Source organism: Hyla sarda, chromosome 7 (genome assembly GCF_029499605.1).
Source record: "Hyla sarda isolate aHylSar1 chromosome 7, aHylSar1.hap1, whole genome shotgun sequence".
In the NCBI taxonomy this organism is placed as follows: domain Eukaryota; kingdom Metazoa; phylum Chordata; class Amphibia; order Anura; family Hylidae; genus Hyla; species Hyla sarda.
In genome coordinates this window covers 78446598-78464406 of record NC_079195.1, presented here as the reverse complement: position 1 = coordinate 78464406, position 17809 = coordinate 78446598, and the positions used below count along the sequence as shown (strand labels likewise).

Sequence of the window (17809 nt, the reverse complement as noted above, 5' to 3'; positions counted from 1 at the left end):
AAAGAACTTCCTGTCGATCATACAGCATCTGATAAGTACTGGAAGGATTAAGATTTTTTTAGCAGAAGTCATTTACAGATCTGTTTGACTTTCTGGCACCAGTTGATAAAAAAAAAAAAAAAAAAAAAAAGGGTTTCCAGTGGAGTACCCCTTTAAACAGGCATAAAAACTCCTCAAACCTTGTGCAAAACTAATGCACAGTGAATATTGTGTATAAGATTTCATAATATTTTCATGACTCAAGATTATACACCCTGTTCCAAATGATTATGCAAATTTAAAACTCTGGGAGGCTATTCTTACATCTTGCAAACAAATTCAAGCAGAAACTGTCCAAAACTCACAAGTTCAATGGATGCAAGACTTGTGAAGCTGCTATCAAATAATGGATCCTATGTTAAAATTTAACATGACGTGTTAAAATGTTTAAAAAGTTAAAATGTTTGATTGACATAGCTTTTGATTTCAGTAAACACAACAAATTTTCAGTTCTTTACAACCTATAAAGTATTTTGAAACTTACTGTACGTAATAATTTGCAACAGTGCACTGTAAGTTTTTATGAAAAAAATACTGTTATTAGGAGGTTTGTTCAATAAAATTTTAATTGATAACATGAGAATTATGCTGACTGTTATTTACATTAATTATTTAGGTGAATGAGAACTATATCATTCGCATAATAATTTGGAACAGGGTGTAAACTATTTTAACTGTTACGCCGAGCGCTCCGGGTCCCCGTTCCTCCCCGGAGCGCTCGCCTCATCTTCGTTGTTGCAGCGCCCCGGTCAGATCCACTGACCGGGTGCGCTGCGGTCCCGCCTTCTGCCGGGATGCGATTCGCGATGCGGATAGCGCCCGCTCGCGATGCGCACCCCGGTCCCCGTACCTGACTCGCTCTCCCTCGGTCCTGTCCCGGCGCGCGCGGCCCCGCTCCCTAGGGCGCGCGCGCGCCGGGTCTCTGCGATTTAAAGGGCCAGTGCACCAATGATGGTGCCTGGCCCAATCTTCCCAATTAGCTTAATTGGCTCCCACCTGTGCACTTCCCTATATCTAGTCTCCTCCCTTGCACTCCCTCGCCGGATCTTGTTGCACTTGTGCCTAGTGAAAGCGTTCCCTTGTCTGTTCCTAGTCCGTGTTCCTGACCTCCTGCCGTTGCCCCTGACTACGATCCTTGCCGCCTGCCCCCGACCTTCTGCTACGTCCGACCTTGCTTCTGCCTACTCCCTTGTACCGCGCCTGTCATCAGCAGTCAGAGAGGTGAGCCGTTGCTAGTGGATACGACCTGGTCACTACCGCCGCAGCAAGACCATCCCGCTTTGCGGCGGGCTCTGGTGAAAACCAGTAGTGACTTAGAACCGGTCCACTAGCGCGGTCCTCGCCAATCCCTCTCTGACACAGAGGATCCACTACCTGCCAGCCGGCATCGTGACAGTAGATCCGGCCATGGATCCCGCTGAAGTTCCTCTGCCAGTTGTCGCTGACCTCACCACGGTGGCCGCCCAGCAAGCCCGACAGATCGCCCTTCTAACCCGTCAGCTGTCGGAAATGTCCACCATTTCGCACCAACTTCAGTCGCAACTTCTCCAGCAATCTTCTCCTCCGCCAGCTCCTGCACCTCCTCCGCAGCGAGTGGCCACTCCTAGCCTCCGCCTGTCCTTGCCGGACAAATTTAATGGGGACTCTAAGTATTGCCGTGGCTTTCTTTCGCAATGTTCCCAGCACTTGGAGATGATGTCGGACCAGTTTCCTACTGAAAGGTCTAAGGTGGCTTTCGTGTTCTGCCTTCTGTCTGGAAAAGCCCTGTCATGGGCCGCACCGCTCTGGGACCGCAATGACCCCGTCACTGCCTCTGTACACTCCTTCTTCTCGGAAATTCGAAGTGTCTTTGAGGAACCTGCCCGAGCTTCTTCAGCCGAGATTGCCCTGCTGAACCTGGCCCAGGGTGTTTCTTCCGTTGGCGAGTACGCCATTCAGTTCCGTGCTCTTGCTTACGAGTTGTCCTGGAATAGTGAGGTTCTCTGCGCGACCTTTAAAAAAGGCCTATCCAGCAACATTAAAGATGTTCTGGCCGCACGAGAGACTCCTGCTGACCTACATGAACTCATTCATCTAGCCACTCGCATTGACATGCGTTCTTCCGGATGGCGTCTGGAGCTCCGCCTGGATATGGACTTTGTTCGCACGAAGCGTTTTTTCTCTCCGGCTCCTCTCTCCTCTGGTCCTCTGCAATCTGTTCCTGTGCTTCCCGCCGCGGAGGCTATGCAAGTTGACCGGTCTTGCTTGACACCTCAAGAGAGGACACGACGCCGCATGGAGAATCTTTGCCTGTACTGTGCCGGTACCGAACACTTCCTGAAGGATTGTCCTATCCGTCCTCCCCGCCTGGAAAGACGTACGCTGACTCCGCACAAAGGTGACACAGTTCTTGATGTCAACTATGCTTCTCCACGCCTTACTGTGCCTGTGCGGATATCTGCCTCTACCTTCTCCTTCTCTACTATGCTCTTCTTGGATTCCGGATCTGCAGGAAAATTTTTTTTGGCCTCTCTCATCAACAGGTTCTACGTTCCTGTGACCAGTCTCGCCAGACCCCTCTACATCTATTGTTTTTACAATAAAAGATTGGACTGTCTCGTACGTTTCCACACAGAACCCCTCCTAATTTGCATCGGACCTCATCACGGAAAAATTGAGTTTTTTTTTCCTCAGGTTCTTTGGCCCCAAGAAGAGGGGGAGACCCAAGGGGGGGGGTACTGTTACGCCGAGCGCTCCGGGTCCCCGTTCCTCCCCGGAGCGCTCGCCTCATCTTCGTTGTTGCAGCGCCCCGGTCAGATCCACTGACCGGGTGCGCTGCGGTCCCGCCTTCTGCCGGGATGCGATTCGCGATGCGGATAGCGCCCGCTCGCGATGCGCACCCCGGTCCCCGTACCTGACTCGCTCTCCCTCGGTCCTGTCCCGGCGCGCGCGGCCCCGCTCCCTAGGGCGCGCGCGCGCCGGGTCTCTGCGATTTAAAGGGCCAGTGCACCAATGATGGTGCCTGGCCCAATCTTCCCAATTAGCTTAATTGGCTCCCACCTGTGCACTTCCCTATATCTAGTCTCCTCCCTTGCACTCCCTCGCCGGATCTTGTTGCACTTGTGCCTAGTGAAAGCGTTCCCTTGTCTGTTCCTAGTCCGTGTTCCTGACCTCCTGCCGTTGCCCCTGACTACGATCCTTGCCGCCTGCCCCCGACCTTCTGCTACGTCCGACCTTGCTTCTGCCTACTCCCTTGTACCGCGCCTGTCATCAGCAGTCAGAGAGGTGAGCCGTTGCTAGTGGATACGACCTGGTCACTACCGCCGCAGCAAGACCATCCCGCTTTGCGGCGGGCTCTGGTGAAAACCAGTAGTGACTTAGAACCGGTCCACTAGCGCGGTCCTCGCCAATCCCTCTCTGACACAGAGGATCCACTACCTGCCAGCCGGCATCGTGACATTAACCTCCCTGGCGGTATGATTCTTTCTGGAAATTTGTACCAAAAGCGGTACAATTTTTTGCACTGAATTTCACATCTCCCCCATCACATTCCTCCTCCCTTGTCACATTCCCCCGTCACATTCTCCCCCCTCCTTGTCACATTCTTCCCCCCTTGTCACATTCCCCCCCTTGTCACATTCCCCCCCTTGTCACATTCTCCCCCCTCCTTGTCACATTCTTCCCCTTCATGTTACATTCCCCTCCCCCTGTCACATCCCCCCCTTGTCACATCCCCCCCTTCATGTCACGTTCCCCCTCCCCTGTCACATCCCCCCCTGTCACATCCCCCCCCCTTCATGTCACATTTCCCCTCCCCTGTCACATTCCCCCCTCTTGTCACATTCCCCCCCCCCTTGTCACATTCCCCCCCTGTCACATCCCCCCCCTTCATGTCACATTCCCCCCCCCCCCTTGTCACATCCCCCCCCCCCCTGTCACATTCTTCCCCCCCCCCCCCCCCCCTTGTCTTGTCCTGCAGCAGTATACACTGGATTTGCCGCCGGGCAGATTTCAAACCTAGTGTATTTGCTGCAGAACAAGCCCTTTCCCCTTCAGCCAATCACAGGCTTTACACCACTGCGGCCTGTGATTGGCTGAAAAGGGAAAGGTCCTGTAAGATGAATAGAGCAGGGACCGGAGCGCACGGAGGGGAACGACATCTTCAGGGACCGGGACTAGGTGAGCAAAAGTTTTTTTATTTTACTACTTTTTCCTTTTACATTTAGCTCAGTGTTTTTCTAACAAGGTGCCTCCAGCTGTTGTGAAACTACTACTCCCAGCATGCCCGGACAGCCTTTGGCTGGTCGGGCATGCTGAGAGTTGTAGTTCTGCAACAGCTGGAGGCCCCCTGGTAGGGAAACACTGACTTTTAGTATTTTTCTTTACCTGCTCTGGCCGGCCCCCACAACGGGAGCCTACCAGAGCAGATAATCGCATGTTTTCCCGGGGGCCGCATCGCTATATCGCATTGCTTTTGCGATATATCGTGCAGCCCGGCCGGGAACTCTGCAATTCTACCCCGAGCGTGACTCGGGGTTACCGATCCTGGCAGGGAAAATTAACCCTGAGTCACGCTCGGGATTACCGCTCAGGAGGTTAATGGTATATTAGCAGTAGAGATGAGCGAAGTTACAGTAATTCGATTGGTCACGAACTTCTCGGCTCGGCAGTTGCTGACTTTAGCCTGCATAAATTAGTTCAGCTTTCAGGTTTTCCGGTGGCCTGGAGACTCTCCTAGGACTGTATCCACCTTTTCCAGCCCACCGGAGCACCTGAAAGCTGAACTCATTTATGCAGGCTAAAGACCAAGAATAGTTAAAGGGGTACTCCGGCTACAAACATCTTATCCCCTATCCAAAGAATAGGGGATAAGATGTCTGATTGCGGGGGTCCTGCGGGGGTCCTGCCACCGCGATCTCCGGGCTGGCAGTGGCGGCGTCCCCCTCCATTCATGTCTATTGGAGGGGGCGTGACGGCTAGTATGTAGCCATTACGCCTCCTCCCATTGAAGTGAATGGAGGGTTGGGTTGGCTGTAGCTGCCAGTCATCCGGCACGGAGCAAAGTTTGCTCCGTGCACGAATGACCGAGGTGCCTTCGGATAGGGGATGAGATGTTTATTGCCGGAGTACCCCTTTAACACATAGATTACAGTGAAACCATGACCATATTTGTCCCCAAAGTAATTATTTCTAATATGTTTATTTATGTATTTTTATTCATTATCTGGTCACCAAATGCACTATTACTTATTAATCACCAATTTTAAATATTTATTTACTCTGAAGCAAATAAGAGAGTGTTTATGAATTTGTTTTCTTAATTAACATATAGCAAATAAGGAGACAATCATTGTCACTGTATAAACTGTTAATAATAAAGCATAGGTTCACTTTTTAAGTTCAACTTAAACAGATGCACTGTATTTGAAGTAAGCATACAAAAGGTTATTATTATTATTAATAATAGTGTTTCACCCTTGGTTCCAGTAATTTAGAAGTAATTTTAAAATTAGTTTTTTTCCTAAGTATTAGGAGAGGATATGTTATCTTAACTTCAGGAATGCAGTAAAATATATTAATGCCCTAGGGATTAAAGGGGCACTCCGGTGCTCCAGCGTTCTGAACACTTTTTTCAGTACGCTCGGAGCCGGAGGCCGTGATCGTGACGTCACAGACATGCCCCCTCCATTCATTTCTATGGACCTACATGCACCCTCCCATAGACAAGAATGGAGGGGGTGTGGCGTGACATCACGAGGGGATGTGGTCGTGAAATCATGACCACTGCCGCAGGAACCTGGCGTTTGTTTAGAATGCCGGGTGCTGCGGGAGATCGCGGGGGGCCCCAGCGTGACCCCCCGTGCATGATCAGACATCTTATCCCTATCCTTTGAATAGGGGATAAGATGTCTAACAGTGGAGTACCCCTTTAAAATAATGCTGGTTACAATTGTTGCTGGTTAAAATTGTCTCAAGAAGCATCAATGCCATGGGTATGATAATTAAAGTAAGAAATGTTATTAGGGAGACCAGTTGATCTGAAAATCTTATCCACTGAAGTATCCCTTTAAACTCCTTTTGTGGGCAGAGACCAAATTGTAAGGTATACTGTGTAGTCTACCTTATGAACTAAACTTGTATGAATGATTGTTACGATCCTACAAGAAGATCCTACATACTGCCAGCTCTTAGAGTCAAATAATAAGTACCCAAATTACTTCCAATGGTACAATGGGGAAGTGCCTAAACACAACATTTAATGAAGTATTGAAAAAAATACGTATTTAAGAAGTGCCCCAGTGATCACTCGATACCAGGAATAACAAACAACTTGACCAGGATAAAAGGAGGGTTAACTAGTCATAAAGTAATTGCTAAACCAGTCTGCCCTATATTAAATAAGTATAATAGCCTCCAACACGTTTCTGCCAAGATAGATTGGTGTCCTCAAAGAAGACTCAATAATATAAGAGAGACTATTAACTATTAAGATAGGTCACTCTAAGTACTCTCTTATTAAAATGATAGTTGTGCACATTATTCAATACTCAGGCTTATGTGTCATCAAAGAGGAGATCGAAATAGTAGTCCTGGTCATGGCCAAAGCATGTTTCCACAGACAAACGATCTCTTGCCCAGTTAAAAACTCCACGGATGGAGCTCAAACCAGCAGTGGCGGGGAGCTGTGTATTAGAATTACGATTTCCATGCGATCTAAAATCTATCTGATGCCCTTATTGAGATGTACAGGGTGGGACATTTATATGGATACACCTTAATAAAATGGGAATGGTTGGTGATATTAACTTCCTGTTTGTGGCACATTAGTATATGTGAGGGGGGAAACTTTTCAAGATGGGTGGTGACCATGGCGGCCATTTTGAAGTCAGCCATTTTGAATCCAACTTTTTTTTTTTCAATAGGAAGAGGGTCATGTGACACATCAAACTTATTGGGAATTTCACAAGAAAAACAATGATGTGCTTGCTTTTAACGTAACTTCATTATTTCATGAGTTATTTACAAGTTTCTGACCACTTATAAAATGTGTTCAATGTGCTGCCCATTGTGTTGGTTGTCAATGCAATCTTCTTCTCCCACTCTTCACACACTGATAGCAATACCGCAGGAGAAATGATAGCACATGCTTCCAGTATACATAGTTTCAGGGGCTGCACATCTTGTATCTTCACATAGACAATTGCCTTCAGATGACCCCAAAGATAAAAGTCTAAGGGGGTCAGATCGGGAGACCTTGGGGGCCATTCAACTGGCCCACGAGGACCAATCCACTTTCCAGGAAACTGTTCATCTAAGAATGCTTGGAGCTGACACCCATAATAAGGTGGTGCACCATCTTGCTGGAAAAACTCAGGGAACGTGCCAGCTTCAGTGCATAAAGAAGGAAACACATCATCATGTAGCAATATCGGATATCCAGTGACCTTGAGGTTTCCATTGATGAAGAATGGCCCCACTATCTTTGTACCCCATTTATCACACCATACCATCAATTTTTGTGTTCCAATAGTCTTGGAGGGATCTATCCAATGTGTGGCAGACCAATAGCGGTGGTTTTGTTTGTTAACTTCACCATTCACATAAAAGTTTGCCTCATGACTGAACAAAATCTTCTGCGTAAACTGAGGGTCCGGTTCCAATTTTTGTTTTGCCCATTTTACAAATTCAGTGCACCTCATCCTTGTTGAGATACTGCAGTAGCTGGAGTTTGTAAGGGTGCCATTTGTGAGTAGCTAATATCCGCCGCAGGGATGCTCGACTAATGCCACTCTCCAGCGACATGCGGCGAGTGCTACGCTGTGGGCTCTTGCTGAATGAAGCTAGGACAGCCTCTGATGTTTCTTCATTAGTGACAGATTTCATGCATCCACATTTTGGCTAATCCAACACTGAACCAGTTTAACGAAACTTAGCAAGCAGTTTGCTAACTGTAGCATGGGAGATGGGTGGTCTCGTAGGGTGTCTTGCATTGAAATCTGCTGCAATGACCCGGTTAATGCATTCACCAGACATCAACACAATTTCTATCCTCTCCTCACGTGTTAACCTCAACAACATGTCAATGGCTGTAAACAAAGAGAATAAGTAATAAATATTTAAAATAATAAATAACTCATGAAAGAATAAATTTGGTTTGAAGAAACAGGCTGATTGCTTCTCAGCATAATATCAAAAACTAACAGATTGTTAGTATACATTTTTGATCAAAAAGTACAAGCCCACTCGCCACGTCAAGGCCACCTTAGAGTGGGCCCCTAACGTCCCTAGCATAAAATGGCGTAGCACTGGGTGGCGACCACCACCGCCGCGGCACCAGTGCCCACGGGGGGAACGACCCACTGGCAGAGCGGCCCCAATGCCACTCAAACCAGTCTATGGGTCGCACATCCCCACAGACACGGCGCCACGGTAGCAACGGATGCCGCACAGCACCACACCAGTGTGAACAAGGTGTAATAGCACACTTACCAAGCTCTCCCAGTCAGACTGGGAGGCTGCTAGGAAAGAAATGGCCCTTGTGTAGCTAACTACTACTTATACAGGGTTGGGCTGAGGGGGTTGGGCTGAGGGAGTGGTCGCTGCCCAGTGCTACGCCATTTTATGCTAGGGACATTAGAAATCCACTCTAAATAGGTGGCCTTGACGTGGCGAGTGGGCTTGTACTTTTTGATTAAAAATGTATACTAACAACCTGTTAGTTTTTGATATTATGCTGAGAAGCAATCAGATCATTATACAAGATTGTAGATGTGCGACCATGTCTGTTTCTTCTACCCGAATTCACATTGTGTTTTCTATCCTCCCCTTTTTTTTTGTTTGAACATGTGTCTGCACTCTTCCCCACCCCCTCAGCCCAACCCTATATAAGTAGTAGTTGGCTACACAAGGGCCATTTCTTTCCTAGCAGCCTCCCAGTCTGACTGGGAGAGCTTGGTTAGTGTGCTGTTATACCTTGTTTACACTGGTGTGGTGCTGTGCGGCGTCCATTGCTGGCATGGCGCCGTGTCTGTGGGGAGGTGCGACCCATAGACTGGTTTGAGTGGCATTGGGGCCACTCTGCCAGTGGGTCGTTCCCCCCCCCCGTGGGCACTGGTGTCGCGGCGGTGGTGGTCGCCGCCCAGTGCTACGCCATTTTATGCTAGGGACGTTAGGGACCCACTCTAAATAGGTGGCCTTGACGTGGCGAGTGGGCTTGTACTTTTTGATCAAAAATGTATACTATCAACCTGTTAGTTTTTGATATTATGCTGAGAAGCAATCAGATCATTATACAAGATTGTAGATGTGCGACCATGTCTGTTTCTTCTACCCGAATTCACATGAAAGAATAAAGTTACGTTAAAACCAAGTACACCAGTGTTTTTCTTGTGAAATTCACAATAAGTTTGATGTGTCACATGACCCTCTTCCTATTGAAAAAACTAAAGTTGGATTTAAAATGGCCAACTTCAAAATGGCCACCATGGTCACCACCCATCTTGAAAAGTTTTCCCCCTCACATATGCTAATATGCCACAAACAGGAAGTTAATATCACCAACCATTTCCATTTTATTAAGGTGTATCCATATAAATGGCCCACCCTGTATGATGTAAGATGTGTAAATCTTTGAAAGATGCTCACTATATTATTGGTCCTATCTGTATAGTTAATGGAAATCAAGTTTATGGGACTTAGATCTGTAGATTGAACATGGCCCAAGCCCTCACTGAATGTACTTTAAACTGATATTTATGTTATTATTCTGAGATGTGCTCCTTTTTTTTTTTTTTTTTTTTTTTTTTAAACTATATTTTTAAAGAAGCCTCTGCTTGCTATAGTAACCTATTGGCACCCAGCCATCACATGGCAGGGGTGCCACTTGGGTATTAAACAGGTGTGGCTTCTTTCATTTAACCTTTTAAATGCTTACAGCATTTAAATCTTTAAAGTTATGTGTCGGATGCTGACAACAAACGCAGTTGCTGTACACGTTAAGTAAGATATCAAAAAGGAATTGCTGGAATTGTTTAATTATTTTTGGGATATTTTCCATATTTAATGTTCTTTAAGATGTGTTGTAATTGACCAATGGGACACTTCTTGTAATGAGCTCTAATAGCCTAACAGTAAGTCTAAAGTCTTAATGGCATTTGAATTATTGCACATTGCTTTACATTGTTTGAATAATTCAGCAAGGCCATGTACTGTAGAAACTAGTTGTAATAACAGTGGAGGGCAGTTATATTTTTTACGATTATGATTATGTAATGTTATGGTGTATCACTAAGATATACTATATTGATATAATAAGTGGGGCTCTACATACAGTTTTGGAAAAAAAGGGATTGAATTTGTGCTACAGTACAATGAGGGCCAGAGGTGTTGTATATTTTTACTATGCTCACAACTTAATTTTATTTATTTATTTATTTATTTTCATGTGTTTGGAATTGTTTGGTGTCAGTGTGTACTTCTTTTTGTGTATACATTTATGCTCCATACAGTATACATTTCCCTGGACAGTTTATTGTTTTTGTGTGCCCCACATTTTTTTAACAAAGATGCCTTTAACGGTTCTTAACCCAGATTCCTGACTATGATTGATTTCCCTTACTTGTCTCCTGGGACCTTTTTAGTCATATAAACTATGTCCTCTGGCATAATAAAATGAGCTACAGTACTAGTATAGAAAGAATAGCCCTAAGACGCCTCCAGGTATATTTTACTATTAGTATTATTATAATATAAACACGAGCAGCAATGACATTTGGACAGAGATTGAAAATACCATGACCCCTAATTTTGTTAATAGAATGCTTTTAACATGCAAACCATGTCAAGCAATGTCCTAAGGGGCCTTCTAATAAAAAGCTAAAAATTCTGCTCTTACCTGATAGCAAAGGCTCCACCACACCTTCTTTAAACTTGGAAGTACAACCATACTGATGGTTGATGACTTATAGAATGACCCAGACTTTTTTCAGTTGAATAATTTATATGATATTTTTCAATGGATCCTCATGGCTGCTACATCTATATCTTTCACGTACCCCCCATGGATGCGAACATGCATATTTTACCGTGCACAATTTTCTATAGAACAGTCGTCATCCAGTTACTTGGTAGAAAGGAGTACTGTATGCGTCTTTCTAGACCACTCACTTAACTTTCAACAGCAGCAATAAAGCAATAACTTCACACCAATTTTCAGTTTCCAATGCTCTGTCTCCAGACCACCAGCAAAACCCTTGGTGGCTGTACACTGGATTCAATACTTACTGAATTTGAGCAGGTTCCTTGGGCATCTCACAAGGAGGGTCTGCATACACTCTTCTACTGGTGCTAAACTCAACCTTTTATCACATCACCCGACCCCTATAAACCAGTATGAAGCAACATTGAGCAACCCCATGTAATCTTTGGGCTATCTGTGGTGAACCACACTGAAGTTCAGCATCTCCTTCTGCAACACTGGCAGGGTAAGGAGGCTTCACAGTTGCATGCAAGCAAAGCATGTAACATGGCCATACCAAGCTCTTAAAGAGTACCTGTCACCAAATAAAACTTTTAATATAGTGTTCCTTGTGTAATTAGCAGACACTTTACCACTTACTTGCTTTTAAAATTATCAACATATGTTTAAAATGTAATTTAAAAAATGGCCACTAGGTGGCTCTGTCCTGTTCCCTGCCACAATTTATACAGTGAGTTTGGTCTCCTCCCGGCCTGGCAGGAGTCCAAACCCAGGAAGTTTTTTTCTGCACTGAGCTTCATTGACAGCTGCACAGAAAGTGAAAGCTCCACAGATTCTCACAGAAAGCTGCGCAGACTGAAAGCTGCAGGAGAGCCTCACTGAATATGGCACAGACTGAAACATGCACAGAGCCGGAGGTCTTCTATTCATCACAGCATCGACCATGTGAGAGTGGAAGTGGTCCCCCAGCAGGCTTCAATGCTGTCATGCCTGCTGGGAAACACCCACTTTCTCCTGCTGGGAAATCGCACTATGTGAGCACTATGTGAATAACGGTATGATACAGAGCTTTTTAAGGCTTTGAAATCTTTTTTAAGGGTGGGAAGAATGTTAGGAGTAGTTAGAGAACATAGCCTGAGTTAGTGTAGAACAGTTTATTTGGTGACAGGTACTTTTTAATGTAAAACAAAATTTTAGTGTAAGGGAGAATATTAGGCCTTTTACCCCTGTATGAAAACACCTATGTATATATTTCTGTAATGTCAAAGACCAGGGCTGGCTTCCTTTCCTAGGGAAACAGTAAAGTTAAGTGTAAATTGTGGTAAAGCTAAAATTTGGTCATGACTTTCAGCTGACCAAATGTGGATCCTAGCCTTATTGGAGTTATTAGCTACATGTTATGTCTATCTATGGCCAGGTTTAGACTTTAATAAGTTAGATACCTATGCCTCCATTTAGCATCCATTCCTGGGACTACTTCACAACACAAATCTGTGCAAGAAGGTAGTAGCATGCATAAATTATACCTGTAGGAGTTATGTAACATTATTTGGGAACCGTTTCCACCAATTAATAATTTTTTTTCACAAGGCTGGAGATTTTTCATTTATACCTTATAGTCAGAACTAGGAATACTTTGTGCTATTTCTTGCTGAGTTATTACTTGCTTAGTTATGTTGTTTTTCATTGTTCTTATGCTTACTAAACTATGAATGTATGTTACTAACAAATTTGCCTTCAAAGATTTTTGTACATGCATATCTGAGCATCGAGTACATATGTGCATTACTTTTTACTTTTTCTCTATCCTTTTACTACAGTCGCATTTTCTGGCCTTGGATTTACCTCCTTCTACCTGGCAGGAAAATTACACTGTTTTACAGAATTGGGACAAGGGAAAAGCTGGCGTCTCTGCGCAGCAATCCTGCCTCTGTATTGTGCTATGATGATTGCCCTTTCACGTATGTGTGATTATAAACATCACTGGCAAGGTAAAGGACCTGAGGGGTGATCATGACATTCTACTGGAATTCTAAGAAATGTTTGCATTGTTTTAATGTGCACAAAGCAGGACTGAATTGAACACGTACTCTTATGCCATCATATTTTTGTAAATCATCACTAGGACATTTAAAGCTACCAATGGCTATGTCATATAATCTACACCAAGAAGACCACATACACCTCCTGCTTCATCTCCTTCCATTTCCTCCTCAGTAGTCAATCCTCACATGACCGAGCTTAGCCGGAGTGAAGCCAAGATTGACATCTATTACCTATTGTGGTTGTGCTGCTCTCGGCCATTTCTAATTAGGCTGTAATATAAATACACCCATATTAAAATAATAAAATCAAAAAGGGGTAAATAGTCATGTGATCATGTGAGCACTGAATCTAATGCGACAACAGTAAGCACCTTGTTGAACATGGACACAATATACAGGGTGGGCCATTTATATGGATACACCTTAATAAAATGGGAATGGTTGGTGATATTAACTTCCTCTTTGTGGCACATTAGTATATGTGAGGGGGGAAACTTTTCAAGATGGTTGGTGACCATGGCAGCCATTTTGAAGTCGGCCATTTTGAATCCAACTTTTGTTTTTTCAATAGGAAGAGGGTCATGTGGCACATCAAACTTATTGGGAATTTCACAAGAAAAACAATGATGTGCTTGGTTTTAATGGAACTTCATTCTTTCATGAGTTTTTACAAGTTTCTGACCATTTATAAAATGTGTTCAATGTGCTGCCCATTGTGTTGGATTGTCAATGCAATCTTCTTCTCCCACTCTTCACACACTGATAGCAACACTGCAGGAGAAATGCTAGCACATGCTTCCAGTATACGTAGTTTCAGATGCTGCACATCTCGTATCTTCACAGCATAGACAATTGCCTTCAGATGAACCCAAAGATAAAAGTCTAAGGGGGTCAGATTGGGAGATCTTGGGGGCTATTCAACTGGCCCACGACGACCAATCCACTTGATGTGTTTCCCTCTTTATGCGCTGAAGCTGGCACGTTCCCTGAGGTTTTCCAGCAAGATGGTGCACCACCACATTATGGGTGTCAGGTCCAAGCATTCCTAGATGAACAGTTACCTGGAAAGTGGATTGGTCATTGTGGGCCAGTTGAATGGCCCCCAAGGTCTCCCGATCTGACCCCCCTTAGACTTTTATCTTTGGGGTCATCTGAAGGCAATTGTCTATGCTGTGAAGATACGAGATGTGCAGCACCTGAAACTACGGATACTGGAAGCCTGTGCTAGCATTTCTCCTGCGGTGTTGCTATCAGTGTGTGAAGAGTGGGAGAAGAGGGTTGCGTTGACAATCCAACACAATGGACAGCACATTGAACACATTTTATAAGTGGTCAGAAACTTGTAAATAACTCATGAAAGAATAAAGTTACTTTAAAACCTAGCACATCATTGTTTTTCTTGTGAAATTCCCAATAAGTTTGATGTGTCACATGACCCTCTTCCTATTGAAAAAACAAAAGTTTGATTCAAAATGGCCGACTTCAAAATGGCCGCCATGGTCACCACCCATCTTGAAAAGTTTCCCCCCTCACATATACTAATGTGCCACAAAGAGGAAGTTAATATCACCAACCATTCCCATTTTATTAAGGTGTATCCATATAAATGGCCTACCCTGTACAACTTCCACTATGGGATTCATCAGCATTAAGTCATAAAGGTAAATGAACAATATATGAAACAGTCTATATAAATGTGTCCTCTGAAGTATTCTTTAACCTCTTCAGGACATAGGGCGTATGGATACGCCCTGCATCCCGAGTCCTTAAGGACCGAGGGCGTATCCATACGCCCGTGGGAATTCCGGCCCCCACCGCTAGCCGGTTGGGGACCGGAGCCGGATGCCTGCTGAAATCGTTCAGCAGGCATCCCGGCATATCGCCCAGCGATCTGCGGCGATTCCGGGTCAATCGGGTCTCCAGTGACCTGATGACCCGGAATTACTGGCTGTTCGGGGCCGTCTCTGACGGCCCCGAACAGCCAGAGCCTGCAGGGGTGAGGTGGCACTGGTGCCACCTCACGATCGCCCTGATTCGTTGGCCGGATTACCGGCCGACCAATCAGGGCGCCTGCTGCGGGTGTCACTCCCGCACCCGCTCCGCCCCTCTTCTGGAGGACGTGAGCGGGTGCGGGACGTCCACCCCGGGTGCTGGGGACCCCGATCCCCGGCGTTAATGTTGGGATCGGGGCCCCAGGAGCAGCGGCGGCGGCGGGACTGACCTGCAGCGTCTGGATCGTTGGAGGTGAGTGACAGCCTCCTGCTGTTGCTTAGCAACAGCTCCCAGCATGCAAAAAGGGCATCCTGGGAGCTGTAGTTATGCAACAGCAGGAGGCAGACCACCACAACTCCCAGCATTCCCTTATGGGCATGCTGGGACTTATGGTTTTGCAACAGCTGGAGGCACATTCTTTCTATGGAAAAGTGTACCTTCAGCTGTTGTATAACTACAACTCCCAGCTTGCACAAACAGCTAAAGTGCATGCTGGGAGTTGTAGTGGTGCATCTGCTGGTTGCATAACTACAACTCCCAGCATGCCCGTTGGCTGTCGGTGACTGCTGAGAGTTGTAGTTTTGCAACAGCTGAAGGCACACTGGTTGTGAAACTCAGAGTTTTTTTTTACCTAACTCAGTGTTTCACGACCGGTGTGCCTCCAGCTGTTGCAAACTACAACTCTCAGCAGTCACCGTATACCATGCACCGTACATGCTGGGAGTTGTAGTTTTGCAACAGCTGGAGGCACACTGGTTGTGAAACACTGAGTTAGGTCACAAACTCAGTGATACATAACCAGTGTGCCTACAGTTGTTGCAAAACTGCAACTCTCAGCAGTCACCGACAGCCAACGGGCATGCTGGGAGTTGTAGTTATGCAACAGCTGGATGTCCCCCCCAATGTGAACGTACAGGGTACACTCACATGGGCGGAGGATTACAGTAAGTATCTGGCTGCAAATTTGAGCTGCCGCAAACTTTCTGCTGCAGCTCAAATTGCCAGCGAGAAACTACTGTGAACCCCCGCCCTTGCGACTGTACCCTAAAAACACTACACTACACTAACAAAAAATAAAATAAAAAGTAAAAAACACTACGTATACACATACCCCTACACAGCCCCCCTCCCCTCCCCAATAAAAATGAAAAATGTCTGGTACGCCACTGTTTCCAAAACGGAGCCTCCAGCTGTTGCAAAACAACTCCCAGTATTGTCGGACAGCCGTTGACTGTCCAGGCATGCTGGGAGTTTTGCAACAGCTGGAGGCACCCTGTTTGGGAATCACTGGCGTAGAATACCCCTATGTCCACCCCTATGCAAGTCCCTAATTTAGGCCTCAAATGCGCATGGCGCTCTCACTTTGGAGCCCTGTCGTATTTCAAGGCAACAGTTTAGGGTCACATATGGGGTATCGCCGTACTCGGGAGAAATTGTGTTACAAATTTTGGGGGGTATTTTCTGCTTTTACCCTTTTTAAAAATGTAAAATTTTTGGGAAAACAAGCATTTTAGGTAAAAAAAAATATTTTTTTTTACATATGCAAAAGTCGTGAAACACCTGTGGGGTATAAAGGTTCACTTAACCCCTTGTTACGTTCCCCGAGGGGTCTAGTTTCCAAAATGGTATGCCATGTGGTTTTTTTTTTGCTGTCCTGGCACCATAGGGGCTTCCTAAATGCGGCATGCCCCCAAAGCAAAATTTGCTTTCAAAAAGCCAAATGTGACTCCTTCTCTTCCGAGACCTGTAGTGCGCCAGCAGAGCACTTTTCACCACCATATGGGGTGTTTTCTGAATCGGGAGAAATTGGGCTTCAAATTTTTAGGGGTATTTTCTGCTATTACCCTTTTTAAAAATAAAAAATTTTTGGGAAAACAAGCATTTTAGGTAAAAATTTTTAATTTTTTTTTACATTTGCAAAAGTCGTGAAACACCTGTGGGGTATTAAGGTTCACTTTATCCCATGTTACATTCCCCGAGGGGTCTAGTTTCCAAAATGGTATGCCATGTGGCTTTTTTTTGCTGTTCTGGCACCATAAGGGCTTCCTAAAGGTAACATGCCCCCCAAAAACCATTTCAGAAAAACGTACTCTCCAAAATCCCCTTGACGCTCCTTCCCTTCTGAGCCCTCTACTGCGCCCGCCAAACACTTTACATAGACATATGAGGTATGTGCTTACTCGAGAGAAATTGGGCTACAAATACAAGTAAAAATTTTGTCCTTTTACCCCTTGTAAAAATTCAAAAATTGGGTCTACAAGAACATGTAAGTGTAAAAAATGAAGATTGTGAATTTTCTCCTTCACTTTGCTGCTATTCGTGTGAAACACCTAAAGGGTTAAAACACTGACTGAATGTCATTTTGAATACTTTGGGGGTGTAGTTTTTATAATGGGGTCATTTATGGGGTATTTCTAATATGAAGACCCTTCAAATCCACTTCAAACCTGAACTGGTCCCTGAAAAATACTGAGTTTGAAAATTTTGTGAAAAATCGGAAAATTGCTGCTGACCGTTGAAGCCCTCTGGTGTCTTCCAAAAGTAAAAACACGTCAATTTTATGATGCAAACATAAAGTAGACATATTGTATATGTGAACCAAAAGAAAATTTTATTCGTAATATCCATTTTCCTTACAAGCAGAATTTACAAAATTTACCACTATGTTAAAGTAGAATATGTCACGAAAAAACAACCTCGGAATCAGAATGATAACTAAAAGCATTCCAGAGTTATTAATGTTTAAAGTGATCAGATGTGCACAAAACGCTCCGGT

The 17809-nt window shown here is 45.1% G+C and overlaps 1 protein-coding gene and 1 long non-coding RNA gene across 5 annotated transcripts in view; one reads left to right on the top strand and one right to left on the bottom strand.

Annotated features, from left to right (window-relative positions):
* LOC130281960 (uncharacterized) overlaps positions 1–17809 on the bottom strand; it is a 75563-nt gene that overhangs the window by 43889 nt on the left and 13865 nt on the right. The window lies entirely within an intron of this gene.
* PLPP4 (phospholipid phosphatase 4) overlaps positions 1–17809 on the top strand; it is a 216043-nt gene that overhangs the window by 196633 nt on the left and 1601 nt on the right. For all 4 annotated transcript variants that reach the window (XM_056529752.1, XM_056529754.1, XM_056529753.1 and 1 more), the window contains exon 6: positions 12817–12987. In XM_056529752.1, coding sequence (XP_056385727.1) covers positions 12817–12987 — 171 coding nt within the window. The remainder of the gene's footprint in view (positions 1–12816; positions 12988–17809) is intronic.